Source organism: Eumetopias jubatus, unplaced genomic scaffold, assembly GCF_037043125.1.
Source record: "Eumetopias jubatus isolate StellerSeaLion01/CBP00866 unplaced genomic scaffold, mEumJub1_p1.0 scaffold_8, whole genome shotgun sequence".
NCBI lineage: Eukaryota > Metazoa > Chordata > Mammalia > Carnivora > Otariidae > Eumetopias > Eumetopias jubatus.
Window position 1 is genome coordinate 51,156,352 of NW_028274814.1, and position 23,978 is coordinate 51,180,329.

The following is a 23,978-nucleotide window of genomic DNA, read 5'->3' on the forward strand; positions in this document are numbered from 1 at the left end:
ATTGGCTATTTGGGATTCTTTATTTTAAAATAAATAAATAAATAAATAAATCTTACTTAAAAAAAATAAATTTGGGGCACCTGGGTGGCTCAGTAGATTAAGTGTCTGACTTTGGCTCAGGTCATGATCTTGGGATTCTGGGATGGTGCCCCGTGTCTGGCTCTCCGCTCGGGGCGAAGGGCGGGGGGGAGTCTACTTCCCCTCTCCCTCTTCCTCTGTCCCTCCCCCCACTCATCCTCTCTCTCTCTCAAATGAATAAATAAAATCTTAAAAAAAAATAAATGTGTTGGGGCACCTGGGTGGCTCAGTCAGTTAAGTGTCCGACTCTTGATTTTGGCTCAGGTCATGATCTCAGGGTCGTAAGATCGAGCGCTGCAATGGGTTCTGTGTTTAGTGCGGAGTCTGCTTGAGATTCCCTCTCTCTCCCTCTGCCCTTGCCCCCACCCCCCATCCCCACTCACATGAGTTCTCTTGCCCTCTCAAATAAATAAATAAATTAATTAATTAATTTAATGTGTCTCGTGCTGGAAATATTTTTTAATTGATATAATTAACATATAACATTGTGTAAGTTTAAGGTGTATAATGTGTTGATTTGATACATTTATAGATTACAATATAATTACCACTGTAGCATTAGTTAACACTTCTATCACATCACAAAATTATTTTTTTGTGTGGTGAGAACAATTAAGATCTAGTTTTTTAACAACTTTGACATTTATAATACAGTATTGTTGACTATAATCACTACGTTGTGCAATAGATCTCCAGGACTCATTTATCTACTAGTTACAAATTTGTACCATTAAACATCTCCCCAATTAATTGATGAAAATAATCAATTTATATTTATTTTGATTTAATATGTTTGGAACTGTTTGTACAATCTTTTCTGTTTTCCATTTACCGTTTCTTTCTCTGTCCCCCTTTTTATGTTTCCCTTGTTTAGCTAACATTTTCATTATCATCCTTTTTACTTCTGCTAATTTAAAAGCTGTAAAATCTATTTCTATTCTTTTAGTGATTATCATTAATTTTTAGAAACATTCATAACTATGAATTTCCTTATAAAGTCTAAGTGAATTTTATATTTCTCTCCTCCTCCAAACATGATTCATATTTTAGGAAGTTTTAACTGCCCATTGACACCCCCATCGTAGTATTGTTCAAAGATTTAGTTTTATTTTTTTAATTAAAATTTTTCTATTAAAATATTTTTAACTTTTACAATCAAATTTTATTAACTTTTTTGTTTCTTGTATTAACTATTGCTCCTTATATCCCAAATTTCCCTCCTGCTATTTTTGTTAATGTATATCCTACTATAGTTTAATAGAAGTCTGTGGGTGGTAAAACATTTTAATTTATGTATCTGAAAATATCCTTATTTTGCCCTTGCTCTTAGATGACTTAAATGGTTATAAAATTTGAGTTTAGTTATTTTCCCGTAGTACTTTTAAAATATTATTTTCATATCATCTGGTTTTATTGTTGCTGATGAGAAGTGTGTTGCCAATCTAGCTGAGATTCCTTTGTAGTCAATGTCTTTTCTTTCTAATAGCTTTTTTTTTTTTAAGATTTTATTTATTTGACAGAGAGAGACACAGCGAGAGAGGGAACACGAGCAGGGGGAGTGGGAGAGGGAGAAGCAGGCTTCCCACTGAGCAGGGAGCCCGATGTGGTATTTTGTCCCAGGGCCCTGGGATCATGACCTGAGCTGAAGGCAGATGCTTAACTGAAGGCAGACGTCCCTCTTCCTAATAGCTTTTAAGATTATTTATCCCTGGCGTCTCTGGGTGGCTCAGTTGGTTAAGTGTCTGACTCTTGATTTTGGCTCAGGTCAGGATCTCAGGGTTGTGAGACTGAGCCCTGTGTTGGGTTCCACATGGCGTGAAGCCTGCTTGGGATTCTGTCTTTCCCTCTCCCTTTGCCCCTCTCCCCCAAAAAACAATTTTTATAAGATTATTTATCCCCAATTTTCTGTAGTTTTGCCCACAATGTTGTAGCAACTTAATAGATGTGTCTTCCGACTAAGGACTCATGTCTTTCTAAATGTTGATAAATTCTCAACTATTACCCTGTCAACTATTGCTTAGCTGCAATTTCCTCTAGTCACTTTTTCTGGGATTCCTAATAGATGTATGTTGGAGTCTCTTAATCAAACTGCTGTAATAGCAGGTCTCTCATTATTTTTACCCTTTATCTCTTTGGAAAATATTTTATGTAAACTCCTCAATACTAATTTCCGATTCGGATTTTTTCTCTGATTGTGTCAAGTTCAGGGTTTGCCCGTTTATCATTTTTTTTAATTTCCATAACTTTCATTTATAATATTTCACCGTTTCTTTAAAAGTCTACCTGTCCTCTTATTTATTCCTTTTTTGTTTCATAAATTCTTCAAGTTTTACATCATTTATAACTAAGAGTGTCTTAGGCATATTTAAAGACTTTATTAAACCATTCTATGAAATTAATCTGGAGTGTATTCACGACATTGTTGATTTTGTTGACTGTTTTTCTTTCTTTCTTTTTTTAAAGATTTTATTTATTTATTTATTTGACAGAGAGAGACACAGCGAGAGAGGGAACACAAGCAGGGGGAGTGGGAGGGGGAGAAGCAGGCTTCCTGCGGAGCAGGGAGCCCGATGCGGGGCTCGATCCCAGGACCCAGGGACCATGACCTGAGCCGAAGGCAGACGCTTAATGACAGAGCCACCCAGGCGTCCCTTGTTGACTGTTTTACTTAGCAGTCAATTTCTTTGCGTATTTTGGAACTTTGGTATGCAAAGTTATTCAAGTTATTTGTTTCTATTCTCATATTCTCTCTCTTTTTTTCTATCTCCCTACTTCCACCACCCTCCTCTCACTTTTCCCTAAATGACTGCATCTGACTCCGTGAAAAACAGATCTTATAGTGGCTTTTGGGGACTTCTTTCCTATGGGGATATTGCAGATATATCTGTAATTGAACCGGCACATGGATGATTTGGTTCTTGTTGGCCCACCCCAACCCCCCCCCAATCGCAAGCTCATGGTTTCTTATAATCTGTACACTAGGATGCACATCAGTATAAATTATTCTGATGTGCATCCTAGTGTACAGATTATAAGAGCCTCTTAATTTTATAAACTGTCAAAAGCATCGAGGTAACTTCGGTTTAGCCTCGACTCAACTCACTCAAGTCCTGAGGCTTTCACCCGTCAGCGGGGATGGCTGTCTCTGCCTGTTTCATGCCAAGAGCCCAGCAGATCCACACTTCATCACTGTTTTCTATTCTATTTCTGGCTCGAAAGATGTTTAATCTTGTTTTGGGACCCACTATATTACTATAATGCTTTCTATATATTTTATGTACCTTTTACTCTAAGTTTGGAGCAATGCTCTCTGGACTGAAAATTTATCTAAGGTCCTGGTTCTGGTTTTTATTTGATGCTTTTTACTGACTGAGGAAGGTTGGCATTGTAAACAGGAGGTGGTGACTCAGATTCCAAGAACAGGAATTTGGCTCACCATACTTTGGAACTTTAGATATCCTTTAGTAATTTCCAGAATTAAAACTGATAAAATGAGAATAGTTCTATTGCCAGTTAGGTAAACAACATTAAAATCCTTTGAAATCTTTTATGATCCTTGAATTCAATAAATTCACTTCATGAGAGCCTTTCCTTCAAATTATTTCTAAATCTTTTAAAAAACTGAGTTATCCCATTTAACTTTTGTTCACGTATTTTTTTATGGTGCCACATTTATATTATTAAGTTCATCACGTTTCTCTAACTACCACCTCTAAAACGGAGGGAGAGAACAGCAATAAAGCTAGACAGGTCTGTGGGTGACAAGAAAGGGACCCTCTGCCTGGGCTCATACTCCAGGTGAATGGAATACAGAAATTCCCTGTGAGTCTGATGACGTGATTTAGTTGCTTGGGGAGGAAACAACCCACAGTTTGCCACCCCAGGGCTTCATGGAGAAGTGGAGATGGCTGCCTGGGCTGTCTGGGCTCATGAGCCTTGCATACCTCAGTGAGCTCTGGGGAGAAGTCAAACATTTTTTTTTTTTTTTTGTATGGCCCGATGTGGAATAAGTGGACATTGGACCAGCTGTGGTGACTACTGCCAACTCAGGTGGCACTGATTATACAGCTGGAGACCAGGGACACCACAGAAACCTCATCAGATGTCACACAGGGAAATATCCAAGCTAAAGACTGAACAAGATTGTTCCAATTCAGTGGATGCCGGAGAAGGACAAAGGACAACCACTGATTAAACATCTCCCCTCCCTCCAAGATGCTGCAGTAATACCAGTCCATTCTGAGATAAAGTGTTTGGAAGAGGAGTGAAACATTCTGAATTGACTCAGTTTAAATAATAAGTTATTTGTTTGTATAGAAATGGCTATGGTAACATGTTCTGCCATCAGGAGTTTCTTAAAATTTAAATGTTTCATATAAAAACAAAGTTCTATTTTGGAAAAAATAATTTGTAAGCCACAAGGCTCATTCAGGTAAAGAAACAAAAAAGGCCTTCATAATTCTTTCCCAAAGTCTTCATCACTGTATGCTGTCTACCCTCCATCCTGAGTTCTAGATCCTCTCAATTTTTCAGTCTATTTCAAAATAGAGCTAGGTTTCTCAACTGGAGTGATTTTTTCCTCCACAGGGCATTTGACAATGTCTGTAGGCACTTTTGGTTGTTACACTAGGGGGTGTGTGGGGGGAGGTGCTGCTGGCATCTAGTGGGTAGGGGTCAGGGACGCTGCTAAACACTGTGCAATGCACAGGACAGCCCCCACAACAAAGAATTATTTGACCCAAAATGTCAATAGGGCCGAGGCTGAGACACTTTGAAACAGAGGAACATGGATCTTGACTTGGGGGTGGTTGCTGAAGATGTCCACATAACAGTAGATAGGACATTTGGAGGTATAGAGGGGTAACTGGACTGGAATCATGGAGCATTTATTTCTCTTTTTTGGTTGGGGGTGAGGAGACCAGATTTTTCTATTCTGACATTCAGAGCAGGGGAAGAGACACCTCCACCTTGAGATAACATATCCTGCCCCATTCAGGAGCCCTGAGGAATACAGTCCACTTTCCTCAGGTTGAGGCCCTTCTCTGATCCCTGGGTCTGGGATTCTACACTTTTGTGTGGTAGAGAAATAGAGGACAGCAGTTAAGGGTAGAGACTTTGAATTCTGAGTTCAAAGGTTGACTTCACTACTTCTAGGCGGCATGACCATAAGCAAGCTGCCCAACTTCTCCATGCTTCCAAATTCGCATCGCGCAGAGCCAACACTAGGATCCACCTCACGGATGTGTTATGTTGATTCCAGCTCTCCGGTGTGTAAAGTCAGTAAGTTTCCTCCTAAGTTGGCGAAGACTTTGCTTACCTTTACTTCTCTCACATGCATGCGCATGTGAAAATCATGAAGACACACATACTCCCACCCTACCCTGAGTCTTTCTGCATCACGTTAATACCATATCATTTAGCACCTGTTAGGAGCTGTGTTCTTCTCTTTTCTACTTGCTTTAACTTTCTGGCCCTGAGACCATAACAAGCTCCTCTAGAATTTCCCATAGCAACGAAGCCACCTGCGTGCATATATGTATATGTGCACTGAAACTCTGTAGCTAGACAAACTGGTCCTTGCTTACTAGCTTTGTGACTTTTGGCTTGTTACTTAACTTCTCTGTGCTCAAGTGTTCGTGTCAATAATAATGGGAATAATAATATGTACATCACAGTGTTGTGGAGTAAGTAAGTTAACTTGTAAAATGCTTTGAACAGTGTCTGGCCCATTTTAAATGCCATATAAGGGCTAGTCATCGCCATCGCCGTCATCATCATCAGGAGGAGCACCTTGTGTTCATGGGAAGATCCAAATAATTACTAGTTCTTGGGCCATTTGATATATTTGAGGATGGGAATGTGTCTCACTTTGCTTTGCCTACCGTCTTGAGTGGGAAGCATGTTGAGTTTCTAGCATCGAAGGAGCAACGGGGGGCTATGGAAGAGATTCTTGAGGTATTTCTTGGTAGTAGGTCAGAAACAAAAGGGACCACCTTTGACTGACTTCCTCTACTTGTGCCATAATATTGCTAGAACCTCCTTTCATCCTAGTTTTACCAACTGTTGTGTCAACAACCAACTTAAATGGAGTTCTCTTCGAAGAACGTGCTCAGGAGCTAACCCACCTCCGGCCTTTCTCCCCCTTCCCAGAGCCTGGCAAATAATTCTTTGTTGTGGGGGCTGTCCTGTGCATTGCACGGTGTTTAGCAGCATCCCTGACCCCTACAAGGCAGTGTAACATGTGTTTGCTGCAGTGAATTGGCTCACCCCAACTAGAGAATTCCAGAGGACATATTTCAGCCGCTGCCTCAGCCACACACAGGCTCAGCCACTTTATTAAAAACTGGAGCAGACCTGGTACTCACACCCTCATCATCATTCTTTGCAGAAAGGTTTCATGACTCATTTTACTAAGACCCATCCAGGACTATTTATCAGCTTTTACATCATTAGTGAGACACGAGATACTCTGATTAGGGAGTCAGCCCATCAAGTTAAAAAACTAAGGAAGAAACTCCATTTGGCCACGGTTGCTAGACACTGCATTACATGGAAATATGTACCTCACACTTTTGGTTCATCCCTAAAGAACTGGAACAGCACAGGATTCAATTAAACCTAATCAGCAATGTAATTAAGTAACTGCTAGGGGCAGAAGCGCTGTGCCAGGTGTCTGGGGTATATAAAGATGAATAAGACAGGGATCTCCCCCAAAGCACTAACAGATGGTGGAGGGGAGAGGAGGAGCTCAATCCAGTGGGAATGGAATCGGAGAACGCTTTGAGGAGCTAGCACGTGAGATGGGTCTTGCGGGGCTGAGCAGTATTTCAACTGATGTGGGGGAGGCAGCGTCTGGCTCTCAGAGAACGGCAGTGCTAAGAGTTGCTGGAAAGGGATGTGTGACAGGCTGACAGGGCAGCATGGGAGAGCTCAGGAGCCCACCTGGAAGGAATGTTTGCATGGAAATGGCAGGGTCTTGCAGGGAGCGGCTGCTCAGGAGATGGGCGGGGGCGGGAGAGCATGAGGAAGGGCAAGACAGTGACAGAAGCCCCCGGAAATGTCTAGAGCTGCCTCCACGATGTGGCCCGGCTAGACCTGCTGCTTCCACTCTCCCCCCTGGGATAACGGTGCAGCGGCAGGACTGGAGATGGCCTGGGGCTTCGTGAGAAAGCACAGAGGGCTGGGCCCAGGGCCCAGTTGTTCTCTGGAGAGTGTTGTAAGAGTTCAAGGAAGCAACCAATTACTGAACACTTCAAATGAAATGATGAAGGATTTCAGGATATTTCTTTGTTTTCATTTGGCCTCGCAAGTATGTCATAGGTTGGAAAGAGCAAATTATTTCCTCCAAGGTAGTTAAACCAAGCTCTTTATCACAGTATCTCAACTGTTCCTACCACCATACCCAACCTTGCACACACTTCTCTCCCCTCAAGGTTCTGGAGAATATAAGGAATATCACTCCATTTTAAATGTGGTGATGTGGGAAGAACACGGCAGCCCTAAACTTCCCATGACTCTTGGCAGCTGCCTGAGCAACTTTGCAAGCTGAAAGGAGAACAAGGTGCGTGCCTGGGTGTCCAGTCGGTTCCGCTTGGGACTGTTGGTTTCAGCTCAGGGCATGACCTCAGGGTCGTGAGGTTGAGGCCCTCGTGAGGCTCTGCGCTCAGCACCGAGTCTGCGTGAGATTCTCTCCCATCTGCCCCTCCCCCTGCTTGTGTGCGCGCACATCCACTCTCTCTCTCTCAGATAAATAAATCTTAAAAAAAAAAAAAAAAGGAAAACAAGAAAAGGTGGCTCTTTCTTTCGGCCTTTAGCATAAATTCACCTTCTCAAACCAGGCTCAGCTGCTCTTTTTTTTTTTTATTTAAGATTTTATTTATTTATTTGACAGAGAGAGCAGGAGAGCACAGCAGCAGAGGAAGAGGGAGAAGCAGACGTCCCGCTGAGCAGGGAGCCCGATGTGGGACTCGATCCCAGGACCCTGGTATCATGACCTGAGCCCAAGCGCCCCCGCAGATGCTCTTGCTCCAAAGCTGTGTCTTGGTAAGTGGAATCACACCTTGCAAACACCTCCAAGTAACAGTCTCCAGGAGTATAGGTTTTAGATTGAAAAACTGATGTCTGTGTATGAAGATGCTATTGCTTCTCAGACAGTTGCCCACGTGTAGCTGAAAACAAACACAAACAAAACCCTTGCCTGTGACTTGTAGTCCTCCTCTGTTGGTTTGTGACTCTAGCCACAGCTTCCCGAGGGTTGACAGTTTAAGCTCCTCTGCTTTGCTTCAGAGAATGCCGAATAGCTCTGCTTAGAGGCAGCCACCCTGCCTCTCACAGCTCCGTCAGGAGTGTCGGTGGGCTGCCCGGCTGTGCGGCCAACTGCAGCAGGTCCTTGGCGGTGCCTCCAGCCTGGGAGTTGCAATCCTTGAATCCTTCCAGTATGCCCTCTGTTCTGTCTCCCTCCTGGAGCTCTTATCACCGGGAGCCCAGCTTCCCCATTCCATTTCGAAGATCTCCTTCCTTCAAAATGAGCTCTTGGGCGTCAGAATATATGACAAGCCTTCTCCTGGACCATAGGGAGGAAATCGATGGCCTCCTCTCTTCTTGTCTCTTCTCCAGCCCATTGCCAGGGATGTTCTAAGCATGCTGGGTCACATCCCACTATTGTGAGCTTTGAGCTAGGCACAGAGTAAGTCCTTTCAATGCAAGCTGGGAAATCTTCCCTATTTATTTGACTTTTCAGGAATGCGATTAGATTGACAGTCTCTTAAGAGGTGCTCATGGGAAATGTCTTTCTAACAACAGTTTGGGTTGCAATGCTTTCTTTTCCTTTTTTGGTTTCGTTCTCCTTCTTTCCTCCCTTGCTCCCTTCCTCTTTTCCCTTTTTATCCACTCCTTCTCTTTCTCTTTCTCTTTTTCTCTTTCTTCTTCAAATATACAAATACCTGACTTCTCTCTTCCATCCAGCCCCTTTGGCTCTTTGTCACGGTTCTTCCTGATCACCAACATTTTCTGTTCCAGGAGATCTATCAAAGTCTCTGCAGGGCAGAGGTCCTCTCAAGACTCTTGGTACTGCATCTATGGGAAGCCCATCCCTGGTGCAGGTGATATCCTTGAACTGTCAGTAATGAATACAAAACAGAGACGCTGTCTTTCAAATTCAGGAAACCTCTGAGCACTCTATGATTGAAATGAAGAATGACAACTGCTGAATAGCCAGGCTTCCATCCAAAGCCTTCCAGGATACGGCCCCCATCTACCTTTTTAAACCTGTTGCCCTCTGCCTAATCAATGGAGCCTCTACTCCACCCTCGCTCATTTGTAAATGCAACTTACTCATCTCAGACTCACTGCCTTTTTTCAGTACTTGGTTCTGTTTCCTTCTGCCCAGAATTATTTTCTTCTTCTTCCCAGCCAAGCCGAATGTTCTCACCCATCAATCACCAGACCCACAACTCACTCCTTCCACAAAGCCTTCTTTGACTGTTCTGGCCCATGAGGTGCCTTCCTTTTGGACTGTTGTAGTATTTATGATTCAAGCCCTCTTTCCAGGCTGTTGTCTGCAGCAGAAATGTTCCCAAGAAGAGTCTCCCAACTTTACCTTAATGATCCATTTTTCACTGAGGTTACTAGACCCACCCCTTCCTCACTCCTGATCATTTGCTCACAGGTGCTACTACTGGCCTGAAGGGAGGGAAGACTCAGTTGCCAGATCCTCAAAATGGATCACAATATGCAGGAAGTTGTTTTTATTTATTTATTTATTATTTCTGTGAGAGAGGGAACATGCAGGTGGGTGGTGGGGGGAGGGGCACAGGGAGAGGGAGAGAGAATCTAAAGCAGGCTCCGCACCCAGCACAGAGCCCAAAAAAAAGAGGGCTCGATCTCACAACCCTGAGACCATGACCTGAGCCAAAAGCAAGAGTTGGACGCTCAACTGACTAGGCCCCCCAGATACCCCAGGAAGTTGTTTTCATCTTAAAACACTCACACATGTCAAATTTTCTTTGAAAGACTGGGCAAAAATGCAGAGTAAACAAACAAAAAAACCCAGTTACTGAATAATAGCTGTTTTCCTTTTAAGAAATAAAATTTAAGTAATTTTACTCTAATATAGAAGTATTTAAAAAGTTACTAACAGGGCGCCTGGGTGGCTCAGTCGGCTGAGCGTCTGCCTGTGTGGCTCAGGTCATGATCCCGGAGTCCAGGGATTGAGTCCCACGTCGGGCTCCCGGCTCAGCGGGGAGTCTGCTTCTCCCTCTGCCTTTCACCCTGATTGTGCTCTCTCTCGCTCGCTTTCTCTCTCTCAAATAAATAAAATCTTTAAAAAAAAAAGTTACTAATAGAATTGATATTAACCCGTATTTCTATGGATCTTCTTCGTTAATGGGTAAAGGTACTCAAGGATAGATCAATGCTTTATATTAAGAATAAGGGTAGGGGTGCCTGGGTGGCTCAGTCGTTAAGCGTCTGCCTTCGGCTCAGGTCATGATCCCAGGGGCCTGGGATCGAGCCCCACATCGGGCTCCCTCCTCAGTGGGGAGCCTGCTTCTCCCTCTCCCACTCCCCCTGCTTGTGTTCCCTCTCTCGCTGTGTCTCTCTCTGTCAAATAAATCAATAAAATCTTTAAAAAAAAAAAAGAAGAAGGGTAAAATGATAAAGTTACCTCTAGAAGTGAGATGTTAAAATTTATGTTTTCCTGAGACATAAGAATATCAGACATTCCACCTTCATCAGAAGCCTTCTGGCAAATTCCCTAAAGCTCCTGTTGTGATACCCATACCCACAGAAGACATGCTCATCCTTACTACAGTCTCAGATTAGAGCTGCTCCCTCAAATCACAGTTTCCCTTAAAGGCCCATTATGTATAGCACTCATGATAACCTAATGTATCTATAGCCACACAATTTCAGCCCAAATTATTTCTCTAAACTTGCAACTCAATTTAAATAATGCAATCAGAACTAGTAGATACACAGTAAACATAGATTTATAGAGAAGGATGAAATGTTCAGATTATATATTATATATATTTATATTTATATAAATTTAAACACTTTTTTTATTTTTTATTTTTTTGTGCAGAGAGGGGCAAAGGGAGAGGGAGAGAGAATCTTAAGCAGGCTCCACGCCCAGCACAGAGCCTGAAAGGGTGCTCAATCTCATGACCCTGAGATTGTGTCTTGAGCCGAAATCAAGAATCGGATGTTTAACCAACTGAGCCACCCAAGTGCCCCTAAACATGTTTTTAAAATCTTAATCCATTTAGCAAGCTTTATACATCTCTGAGTAGTATACCATTAGGGGGACCTGTATGGTAGAGTAACAAAAATTTGGTATAAAAAGAAAAACAGGAATTTCTAGTTCATTAAAAAAAGAGATATTAAAACACAAGAACTAGTTATTCAACATTTGATATAATCTCCAGCACTTAGAAACAAATTAAGATAGGCACTGCACTTAATAAGGTGCCTTACAAAGGTGGTAACAGCACACAATAGGGTTTGGTTAAACTGCCCTCAAGCGTCTAGGTCACAGATAATAAAAGAAAAAAGCCAAGTCATCAAGACACTTTTTATATCAAAGAAGGGATGAGGCTTGATTAAATGAGTTGCAACCTTCTTAAAGAGCTTATCTCAGAAAAGGATGTGTCCTGATTGCATTATTATTAACTACATCCTTATTTTCATAAGACACAGGGAAAGATGTAAGAATTAAGTAACAACAGAACTGGAAGGACTGTTTATATTAGACATCAGGATTTCAATTTAAAATTTTTGCCCACTTGAAAGTATTGTTTTAAGACTGTTGAAAAAAATGTTCTTACATTTTAAATTTAACGAATCCTCTGTGTTTTGTGTTTCTCAGTCACTCCACCTATCATTTTCTTTCTACCAGACAATAAATGGCTAGTAGGATAAAATGGCTTAGCTGTATTTTAAAACAGCTTCACAAAAAGAAAGATTTTAGGTGCCACAAGAATGGAAGAATGCCACAGTTGGGGGCTTTGTTCCTTCCAAAGCAGGTACTGATTGGAGGTAAAAATGGGATTCTGATCATGTTTCTATCCCATGAGAGGGACCTCAGCTACTTTCCGGTTCTAATGTCCAATGTCAGGAAGACAAAGCCACTGGTGGACAAAGAAAGGGACAGAGTTGCCTGGTAGTTCTCCACCACAACTGAAGACTGAAGTACTTACAGGGCAGTGAGGTAACCCTCCAAAAAGCCAGCCACAAACATGGTGATCTCATTGCTCAGGGTCTGAGAACCATACCCCGCTCTGATCTCCAGGATGCCCCAGCCTGTGGTTTTCATAGAGTCATTGTAAAAGCCATAGGCGTCCCCATTCCTGTCCAGTACATTTTTGACTTGCACTGTTTTTTCAGCAGGCATCCAGTACACGGTTGCATAGTAGACTTCTGGAAGAAAAGAAGAAGCAATGATAATAGGATGCCATTTAACTGATTTGCTAATGCATTTTTTTTCCATGTAACCAACAACTGCAACACATTTGCTTTTAAAGAATTCCATTCTATTATAAGTGGGAAACTGCCACTATTAGCATCAGGAAATCTGCCACTGTAGTTTGTCCTTGTTCTTAAGTGGGGAAAAGCTAGAGCCTGATCAAGGGGGATAAGCTCAGAGCACAGTGAACTAGGTCAAAGGTAGGGGGAGGTAATTAGAGCATCACAGAGGTGGGTCTACATGCTTCATCCTTAGAGATGGGATTCTGGGCAAGGCCAGAGCTGGAGCCCTTGCCCAGCTCTTACTTCAACCAAGGATAGGGTTCATGTACCTGGTCCGTAACATTTTTGATCCCCAAGTCAGTTGGACCAAAGCATCCATATTCTCAGGCATCTTATCCTATCTCTCTTGCCTCATTCTTTTTTTTTTTTTTTTATTCATGAGAGACAGAGAGAGAGAGAAGCAGAGGGAGAAGCAGGCTCCCCACTGAGCAGGGAGCCTGATGCGGGACTCGATCCCAGGATCCTGGGATCATGACCTGAGCCGAAGGCAGACACTTAACCATCTGAGCCACCCAGGTGCCCATCTCTTGCCTCATTCTTCACACATGACATTACATTCTTATCTTGCAGAGAAAAACCTCACCTATGAGCCTCTCAAGTTCTTGATAATTTTGTGAATTCATCCTTACAAATCCTATAGCCATCTCTCTCTTCTGGTTCACCTCAATCCTCTACCCATGCTATGGATCGACTCCTCGCACTTTCCTTGGGAACTTTGTTCCATCCTGTATCTTGTTCCTGTACCCTAATATCTCTTCCTGCAGTGGCCCCCCTGCTTTAGTGTACTGACATGCTCCATTGTCTCGTGGCCAAGGGCAAACCAATCACAGAAGCTCTCTCTGGATCCTGGGACCAGATTTGGCCATTGCCAGAATCTCTCACTCCTCTCATGAAATTATTACAAATATTATAGGGCACACTGTGTCAAGGGCTCAGCTAGGTACTGGTGAGAGAGCTGTGAATATGACTGGCCCATTTCCAGGCCTCATCGTTTTGAAAGAGGAACACACACACCACTTCCTCATCTTCCTCCTGTCAGCCTGCTGCAGCTGGCCTCCATGCCCACCCTGCTACTGACACTGTTCTTCTTGGGTCACTAATAATGTCCTTGAATCCTATTGTCACATGAACTGCTGAGAGCATTTGACCCTGATGAGCACTTGTTCTTAAAGGTCTTCCCTTCCATGCATCTGGCTCAACATGAATCTCCTGTACCTCCTCCTCTGCCTGCTGTCTTCCTCTTTGTCCCCATGGGTTCCTCTTTATCTTGTACACCCAACAGCACACTTGATAACACCACTTGGATGATTCCATAAACCAAAGAAATTCCAAATACCCAAAAGAGAACTCCTATTCTCTCCCACCCATCCTCCATCTGCTTTCTATCTCTGTGATCTTTCCACCTGAGACCCAAGCCCATCCAGGCTCCCTCTCTCTCCTGTAAACTCATGTTGAATCAAAGCCTCTTAAGCATCTCTCCTCCAGTCTCTACCTCTGTAGCTCTACCTTTCTCTGCCACTTCCGGTATCACAACTAACCTTAACTGTAATACAGGCCTTTTTCAAGGTTCCTTTGACCTGTAATTCATTCTTCATACTCCGCCAGAGTGACCTTTCTAAAACGCAAAACTGATTTGTTTACTTGCCTACCAAAATCTTCAATGACTTCCATTTCCTAGAAATAAAATTCTTCAGCTTACACTCTTGGCCTTCATAATCTGCTTTCTGCCTACCCCATGCAGCTTCATCTGCCACCCCATGCACTTGGTGATCTGGAAGCCATTCTATACCACTGTCCAACCTGCCATGAGCTGGTTCGACACCTCTGACTTTGCATATGCTATTTCCTCTGCCCGAGTTTCTCTCCTGTTAACCACGTAGCTCTCTCAAAAGTGCTACTTAAAACTCAGGAAGCAGCACCCCCTTTGTGAGGGCTGATTTGCTCTACAAGCTCAATGTAACTTGCTTCTAGGTACATCTTCTTTTGGGCCTATCACATTGTACTGTAACTCACATGTCTTCAGCTGCTGCTAGCCTATGAGCTCCTGGAGGCCAAAGAATCAGCACTAGTATAGTGCCTAGCCTGTCACAGATACTCAGTAAGTATCTTAGGAAGACTTAGGAAGAAAGAGAGAGAAAAAAGGAAAAAAGAAATGGAGAAAAGAAGTGTTATGTGATGCATTTGTTTCTTGGCCTAAGAAACTACTGCACAGCTGCTCAGGTTAAAGACCAACTTTACATTCAGGTCATCAAAGAGCTGGGAAGAGGCCAGAATGACTCTCAGGTTCGAGACTGAGACTCAGTGGATGGATGTTGTTGTATCATTTACCGAGAGAGGGAGCAGATGGGGTATAGGTCTGGGAGGGAATAGGAGTTTAATTTTGGACATACTCTATTTTCAGTGGTTAAGATACCAAAAAGTTCAGATAAAATGTTTATATATGGTTATCTGTTGTCAACATTAAAAATAGACTCAACATTTTATTTTATTTTATTATTTTTTAAGATTGTATTTTTTTATTTGACAGAGAGAGACACAGCGAGAGAGGGAACACAAGCAGGGGGAGTGGGAGAGGGAGAAGCAGGCTTCCTGCTGAGCAGGGAGCCCGATGTGGGGCTCGATCCCAGGACCCTGGGATCATGACCCGAGCCGAAGGCAGACGCTTAACGACTGAGCCACCCAGTGCCCCTATTTTATTTCATTTTAGATGCAAAGATTGTCTATCAAATAAGTGTTAAAGGTATAATCTTAATACTAGAGTATCATAGCACCTTGTCCCAAAGGGGCTGGGTGATTAGCTGGGATTTGGTCAGGCTTAGAAGCTAAAGCTGATTATGACCCTTAAAGAATGATCCTGAGCAGGAAAGTCCATTTACTTCTGAGCAAAGTCATGACCATAATAGTGGGCTTTCTTTAAAAATGGCTAAGTGGAAATAATGATGTTCATAAACAGAGGTAGGTTCACAATATTTTAACAGACTTCTGGTGACAAATAATAGTCTAATTGTTAATAAAGTCAACTGGCCACAATTTGACAACTGTGGGTAGCATCCACAGAAACGTCCCTTCTTCCAAATTGATTTTGGATCACAGTGGCATAGCCTCAGCCTTTCCCCAGCTTTCTGCACACATTCTCTTCCACCTCACCCGCAGTGAGTCTTGTAGGGAAGTGAAGAAAGCATGGCTGACTAGAAACCATAGTAGCTACAAATTGCTACAACAAGGTGGGGGCGGGCAGGGTCATGAACAGAAACTGTGAAGGGAAGAAGCATGGTGAACAGCCTAGTCGGGCTCTTTCCTTTCAGTTCTACCCACATGGCACAATTTTAGCTTTGTTCCCTTCTCCAAAATCTTGGCATTTCTCATTGAACACCATGGCCTTCCCTAACTTCACCTTCCCTTCCAACGGCCCCATTTGCCATAAACCTTGGCTTGCTCTCCATCCAAGCAATCAGAGGCTGTGTTTTCACTGTTGTTGGCACTACATAATTTCCTGACCACAAATAATACTCTTCTGCAAATCAGTGCTTTTTTGACATTAGTGCGCCTCCAGGCATTAAAAAAAAAAAAGTCCTTTTCCCTTAAGAGAATTCAATGATAAAAATTTACTGCTAACAAACTGACCAATTTAGCAAGTGCTTTGTGAATTAAGCCAAAATCTGAGTTTCTTACTCCACAACTAACTTATGTCCTCCCTCCCTCAATGTTTTCTCCATGCATCAACTCTTTCTGGATTTCTTGGTACCATACTACTTTCTGATTTTCTTAAATCCTTTAACAGTTTAAGCCACTTCACTTTTCTATTTTTTTTTTAATCTCCATATCAGGAAGCAGATGTTGTGGAAAGCTTAACTGCAAAAAGGTAGAACAAGATCACATACTTCAAATCACACTCTAGCTTTATATACACTCTGTGAAGGCAGATCCGGGTCCTGCTTACTGCCGTATATCCCGGGAGTGCCGTACCCGGCACAGTACTGTTTCTGGGATGAGTCTAGTGTAATTGAGTGTGTTCTAATGAAAGTGAAGTTTATCAGAACATTCACAGAAGTTGATCTAAAATAACTCAAGTCATTATATCTTCAAGCTCAGGGAAGGGGCTGAGGGAATGGGTCAGATGCCCAAGGGGCAAAATGCCATGTCCCGCTAGACTTGCGAAAAGGGAAATAAGATTTAAAAATCTTTAACAGCAACGTCTTCAAAATCAACACACTTGATAGATATCTGTTGAATGAATGGGAATGTTACTTTATAAAAACAGAGTATTTTTCTCGCGTAGATAAAGATGGAAGAAGCCTCCTCATTGTTATATTTCTCTCAACATAAAAACCCAAACGCCCAAATTAATTTACTTGTGTATTCTAATATTTTCTCTGAGTTGTTTTTAGTTGGAAAAAAAAATTCCTAACCCTGTCTTAGAATTTGTAAAATAGTCGTAAGTGGTCTAAATCACTGTCTCCCATATCTGGAGCCTATTTTTCCGGGCACTTTATTCATGATAGAGTAAATGGTTTTTACCGTGGAGCAATGTAATTTTATCTAATATATTCAGTAAGTTAGAGAAAAAGAGGAAGAAACCTGAGAGGGCAGACACAGAATATGTGAGAGAAAATTTTAAAAATTAAGACTACAACTTAATCTATTCAGATTGAGTTTAGCTGACATTTCTCTGATCCTTTTCTTTTTTTTTTTTTAAAGATTTTATTTACTTATTTGACAGAGAGAGAAAGAGAGAGAGCACAAGCAGGGGGAGCGGCAGGCAGAGGGAGAGGGAGGAGCAGGCTCCCCGCTGAGCAAGGAGCTCGATGCGGGGCTCAATCCCAGGACCCTGGGATTATGACCTGAGCCGAAGGCAGGCGCTTAACCAACTGAGCCACCCAGGTGCCCCTCACTTCTCTGATCCTGATCCTTGAATTGCATTTCTCTTTTATGTCCATCGAACAAAATGTCTCCGTATCTCTCAGTGTACCTTGGCATTCCACTTCCTTCTTGGAAAGGGCTTGGTAAATTGATATCTGGTTTTTAGATTTGCTGTGACTCTTCAGCAAAGTCACTAAGAAAATAACTGATCCGTGACAAACAACCTCCAGGCAGCAACATTCTAAGGGTTTCAGCTCTCATTCCCAGCAGAAATCAGAGCCTAGGACTCTTGCTGAAAGGGGTATTATTCTGGGAACAGGGATGGGGGGTGGGGAAAGTGAAACAGGGAAGGAGGGAAAGCTAATTCAAAGGTGCCATCTGAGATAGCCCAAACAAGGGTGCAGATAAGCCCTTGAGGACTCCATCCCAGGGACGCAAGGAGGAGCATTTAACTACCTGCACCCATCCTGCGTTGGTCAGAAGTTGCCCTATGAGGGGTTAAAATCCCTCTTCCCAGGTTGGCAGGTGCTCCCGTGTGAAATGGTTATGATGCGGGAGAAGCCTGAGGCAGAAGGCAAGGCATCCCTGCAGGGTGGCTAGGGTGAGGGCCCTCACATTACAGACGCTGAGGCTCACATAGACAGCAGTGAGAGGATGTGAGGTGGGCGGCATACTGTGGCCAGTGTATTAGGTAAGTAGAAAGGGATGACGCTTTAAAAAAAAATAGCGTCAAAGAAACAAAACGCTAATACAGAAAAATGCTGGAGATTTGCTTGGATCTGGAATGATCCCTTTCCTTCACCCCCCTCGGAACGAACTATTCTGTCTGCACTGCTAGCTTCAATCAGAGTTCTTGCTAAAGGTCCTATCCACAGAAAGTCAACTTTGCCCCGTTCTCAGTCGGTGCTCCTTGCTCACTCATCCCCGTCACTCTTTAGTTATATGTATTTGTATGTGTGTGGTTCAAAAATTTAATTACAAGCTCCTTGAGAATCAGGGGGAGGCATCTGTTCTTTCATTGTATCGACTCCTTTGGGCCGAACTGGGTTTTCTTGCCTAAATCCCAAACTTTCACACCAGCTAGGAAGGACACAGATCGGTATTGAGTCTCTGTGTATTCGTTCTTGATTTCCGATTGTGGGTTTGAATTGTGCGATCTTGTGTTTGCAAATGCTGGTTTGAATAACTCACCACTACCTCAGGTGCTGGGATGGTAACTCATTTGCAAGGCTAACTGGCACATTTCAGAGCGAGCTCTAAATCAAGAGACTTTCACAATTTCCCACTGGAAGATTGTAACATGGTATCTGTTGTTGGTGCAGACAGAGTTTCAAGTTTTAGATTAAAGGTTCCTCATATTTTCACTACCTCTCTTAGTTTCATCTGCTACCCCATTGAGTAAGTTCCTGTTTTGCAGTACTGCAAAGAAACAACATAAAAACATTTACAAATTTTCTAGCTACATCTTAAAGTGCAATTTTCATGTGATTGTGAAATACAAGTTTTAGGAGCAACTGGAACTTACTCCATTAAAAAAAAAGACAAAGCATAAATGCATTTTACAAAACTTAAAATGTTGAACAAAATAAATCCTTTGCGAGGCATTCCATTTTTGGTGCTCCTACCTATCTTGCTATCTCAATAGTTAATGCTTGATAATTTAGGATAAAAAACAAAAACAAAAGATAACAGGTGACAAAAATTAAAATAATGCCTGAAAAAGTGTGAAAACAATAATTTCTGTTCTGCATGTCAGAAGTTCCAAGCTGAAGCTCACGTGATTTGCAGTTTATCTATTATGAAAAGTTTTTTTTTTTAAATGCTCTACCTCAATTTAAAGACTGAAGGAGGATCCTTTAAATTTTCTTCTGGAGAAAGATTTTGATTTTTGCCATCAGATTCACATTTCTAGAAGGACTAGGAAACAAATTTTAACGGATAAAAATGAATGGGCACTTCCCCCAGAAATTGTTCTGGAACTTATCTTGTATACATTTTTATAAACAAACCGATAGAGGGAGAGCACGAGAAAATATTCAGGTTTATAGACAGCACTGACTTCTTTTGGGTCTGAAACGCTAAGACAATGAGGATGCGCTGTAGGAAGATTTAGTGGGGCTCAGAAAGACTGAGAAGAGTTGGGAAATGCTAACGCGAGCATAATTGATAAAATCCGCACTTTGAAAAATCAAGGTGATTTCAATCAATCAGTCGTGACCCAGGAAAGCGACCTAGGGCTCTGCTCACTGTTTCCCCAAGCACTGGCTTAACGTGCTGTTGTGTACTCCAAATCCCTGCAATGCTGGGCCACAATTAAGGAAAAATCCTGCTTTTATAACAAGTTATTACTTCACAGCACAAAGATTATCATCTGCAGTCCTGGTTGCCTTATCCAAAGATCCGTGCTGCCTTTCCAGAGAAAAAGCAACTCCAATGGTCAATAATAACGGTCACTCAATTATACAGCCCCTACTGTATACGAGGCCCTGTTCCACACAACCACCTTGGGAGGCAGATACTACAATCCCCACATTACAGATGAGGAACTGAGGTGTAGGGATAGTAGGTAACTGGCTGAAGGTCACCCAGTAAGTACTGGAGCCAGGATTCAAACACAGGCAGTCAGGCTCCATGCTTTCTGTTTCTGGAATTCCATCCTAACTCTCTAGTATAGACTTCCAAAAATGAACTGCCGCAGAAAGAATGAACCACCACCTCAAAGTGAATTTGGAAATGAGAATGCCCTCCAAGTCAAAGGATCAACTGAGAACAGCCTCCACCAAAGGTCTACCAAGTCACCTTAAGGAGACTGAACAACTCCCAGGTCGGCAAACTCCTCCACAACCACATAAGGGTACTGGCCTATCCAGAGAGGCAAAGTGTTAGTCTCCAGTGGGCACTGGTGAGCCATGGGAGCAAGGAAAAAGCAGTGTCCCAGAGTCAAGGACCAGCTGTGCTAGGGAGCACCATCCAGTATGAGCACCCAGAGGCTAACTGAAAGAGCATCAGTCCTCCTAGGAAGCAAATCAAGCAAGCCTCCAGCCTGAGAATCCCTGATGTGATCTATCTTGTGTAATTTGGTTACAAGAAAGTGGCTGGGGCAGGCTATGCAAATGTCCTGTCTACTAAAATTCATTATTGGTGTTTTGGTGAATAGACTTCCATGTATATCAGGGTGAATCAGCTTCTTTGTATCTGATTGGCTCTGGAGCACGGGAAGGTATGCATTTCTAGAATCTAGCCCTGCAAGTCCAGGGGCCAGATTTGGAACCAGTTTTCTCCAAGGCACATGGCACCTTGTAAGTCTCTGGGTAACCAACCCATCTCTTTCCCTAGTGATGTGACTTCACGATACACACCACCAAGAAAAATTAAAGAAGACATCCTAAGAACAAATATGGGGCTTTCCAGTCTGGAAGGATAAAGGCAGTGCTATTATATGTCTGAAGTCCATACTAGTTTGAAAGACAGGTTGGGAGGAATGTACAATTGTTGGCCGATATTTCTGGAAAATTGAAACTTCAAAGTAACCTTTAAAAATTAAAGAAGTTGTTTTTTGATTCATAGGTGCACACTGGTAGATACAAAGATCATTCCAGGGAGATGAAAATGCAGTCCCTTTGGTGTGTGTTGGGTACCGGTTAAATTCAGAGTACGGAGCTGGGCACTTCAGAGAAAACATGACAAGCAAGAAGTGGCAAAGGCCCTGTTCTCTGCCCGCATGTTGTTGGCAGTCTAGTAGAAGGGTAAAACAAAGAGCCAAAAGTTGCCCTGGAAAACAGGTTACTATGGGTGCAACAAAGGAGACAGAGCTCACGACTGTTTGAAAGAGTGGCGTGGGCTTCACCAGCTGTTCCCCAAGGCCATAAGAAGTCTTTTCTGGATTGCCCAGCCCTGTGCTGTCAGGATCACTGGCCACAGAAATGCCCTCAGTCTTTACCTTGACTCCTGACCACACTGGCCTGGAATCAGCTGAGTATCTGGGGGAACTCAATTTAAGCAGTTGTTTCTTGCCAGGTGTTCTCTTCTTGAATGAACAGTGACTCATCTTCAGAAAAACAGTATCTCCACCTCACTCCTAAGTCTGTCCCCTTCATCTAAGGAACATTTAAAACAATCCACACAATCAGAAAGAACAGAAAAGTTAGAGGGTTTCATTCAACATTCCGGACACAGCCATTTCCGTTTCAGGAGCACTTCCTAGCCTGTCCCGGGTATGTCTGAAGGAGCAGGCTCCCTGGGCTAAAAGGGTGGCCGGAAAACCCCCTCCACAGGGCAGGCAAGGAACAGAATGTGCAGGTAAATCCAGAGTCAAGAGTCTAGGAGTGCATGCCTTCAGATGGATCCCAGAGGCCCAGGCAGTTTCAAAGACCGGAAAGATTTAAGAGTGGTAAGCAGGCAAGTTGCGAAAGCGAAGGCCTTCAAATCTGCTAATTGCGGTTACTTGTTGATGGCAGGTGGTGTAGTAAGAATCTGGACACTCTTTGGGAAGGGGTTCCCTCTCCTGAACCCCACCCTATTCTTGCACAAAGTCAGCACAGAAAAGGGCTGAGGAAGTAAAACAAACTTAATCCTCTCTTAAGATTACTGTTGAAGTCTTTCCACAAGTTTGTTTGGTTAATCTTGCTCTTATCCACTGGGAAGAAAACTGACAAATCCAGGACTTTTTTTTTTTTTTTGTAGGGATAGAACCTGTTTTACGAAGAGGGAAGTAGTTAAGTAAATACAGTTTGGCAATTCAGCTCTGCCTTCACAATTTCAATTTCGAATGTTCTGTAGAATGGGGATAAAAGTCCTATTTAGAGTTACAGTAAGCACTGTATGAAAAGCCCTTTAGCACGCTGCCTGGCCCGTATCAAGCTGACAATACCAGGCTGCACTTATTTTAAACCAAACTCATTGGCAGTTAAGGGAAACAAACAAACAAACAAACTGACAGCCCGGAATCATCCCTCTGTGATGTGAATAAATATATTTAGATGTCCTTTGGCTGGCTTTTCGGACCAGTCGAGGCTCCGCAAGCCAAGAGTCGCGCCGTAGCGCACTGATTCGTTCGCCAAGAATTCTGGCCCACACTTCTTAAGTTCGCAGCCGCACGGCCCCTGCCCCTCCCGGGGGCCGCCCCTGCCCCTCCCGGGGACCGTCCCCGAGCTACGGCGGCGCGGGAGCGAGCCGGGTCCGTGCCGCCTCCCCCGCAGACGCGCGGCCCGCCGCGTCCACCCGGAACGCCGGCCCCGCCACCCGCCGGCGGTCCACCTGGCCGAGCCGGGGCGCAGGCGGGAGCGCACGGAGCAGCGGCGGCGGGCGCAGCGCGGGCCAGGCGGGCGCCGAGGGCCCTGTCTCTCTCCAGACTCGCCCTCCCCGGGTCGTGCGGGCGCGCACGGCTCACCTGCCAGGCTCGGCGGCACCGCGGCGGCCACCAAAAGCAGCAGCGGCAGCAGCAGCGGCGGGGGCGACGGGGTGGGCGGCGCGGGCCGCGCGGGGTGTCCGTCCCGGCTGCGGGGGGGCATGGCTCGGCGGCCGCGACCTCCCCTGGGTTGGACGAGGTAGCTGTTGCTGGAGCGGCTCTCGAGCCGGCAGCGGGGCGCAGCGTGTCCGATGTCTGGGCGTCCTTACTCTGCCATTAGCCCTGCCGGTTTAGGGCTTTTAGGGGCGAGGAAGCCTCACGTGGCCTTGGGAACAACCTTCGCCCCGCTGGGCAAGGCGGGTCCTTTCTGACCCTCTAGCACCCTGGGGGCTGGGCTGAGAAAAGTTCCCCAGCTGCGCTTCTGCGATCCGGCGAGGACACGTGCCACTTTGTCCGCGCTCGTCGGGCAGTTTTGCGGCCCCAGGTTTGAGCAAACCCGTTCGCGTCAACACCGCTAGCCTCTGTCGCCAGGGTCGGCCACTGGGCCACTCGTCTGTATCGGCGGGGATGAGGCACCCTGAGCAGCGGTGACATGCATGCCCCTGCCTACGCGCAGCTCTGGTTCTTGGCCACTCTGCAGTGGGCTTCACGGGTCCCTTATCCCTCAGTGATTACTGCTCCTCCATCTCAGGCTGTGTAACCTAAATCCATTTGCTGTAGCCCAAGACTTCCCAGCCTTTGCTTTTCTCTTCATTGGCCGGAGCCACCACAAGACTGATTCAGACGGAGCTGAAACTAGATCTATTTCTGAGCCCCTGCGAAGTCCCCATTTCTGTGCTGGGTAGGTTGACATTGTGAAGTAGGCAAAACTATGCCTTGGGTGACATTGTGAAGTTGGCAGAGCGTGCCCTAGGTGACATTGTGAAGTAGGCCAAAGGCATTTTTTTTTTTTCCAATAAGCATTTATTGAGCCCATCTTGTGTGCCAGGTGCCAGGGATATGAAGACCATCGAAAGCATGACCTCCCGCAGGTGGGAGGGGACAGAGCGGTATAAATAAACAGGTGCCCCATTAGTGCTGTCATAGGGCTATGGCGAAGGTACAGCGTGGGAACCCAGGACCCAGGACGGGACCAGCCACTACTACAGAGCAGGGGGGCTAGGCACCC

At 44.1% G+C, this 23,978-nt stretch overlaps 1 protein-coding gene across 1 annotated transcript in view; it reads right to left on the reverse strand.

The window, feature by feature from the left end:
• The window catches only part of PLBD1 (phospholipase B domain containing 1), a 53,818-nt gene extending 30,571 nt beyond the window's left edge, over positions 1–23,247 (reverse strand). The window contains exons 1-2 of the mRNA XM_028119684.2: positions 22,853–23,247; positions 12,276–12,495 (exon numbers count right to left, since the gene is read on the reverse strand). Coding sequence (XP_027975485.1) covers positions 12,276–12,495; positions 22,853–22,973 — 341 coding nt within the window. The 5' untranslated portion in view covers positions 22,974–23,247. The remainder of the gene's footprint in view (positions 1–12,275; positions 12,496–22,852) is intronic.
• Between the last annotated feature and the right edge of the window lie 731 nt (positions 23,248–23,978).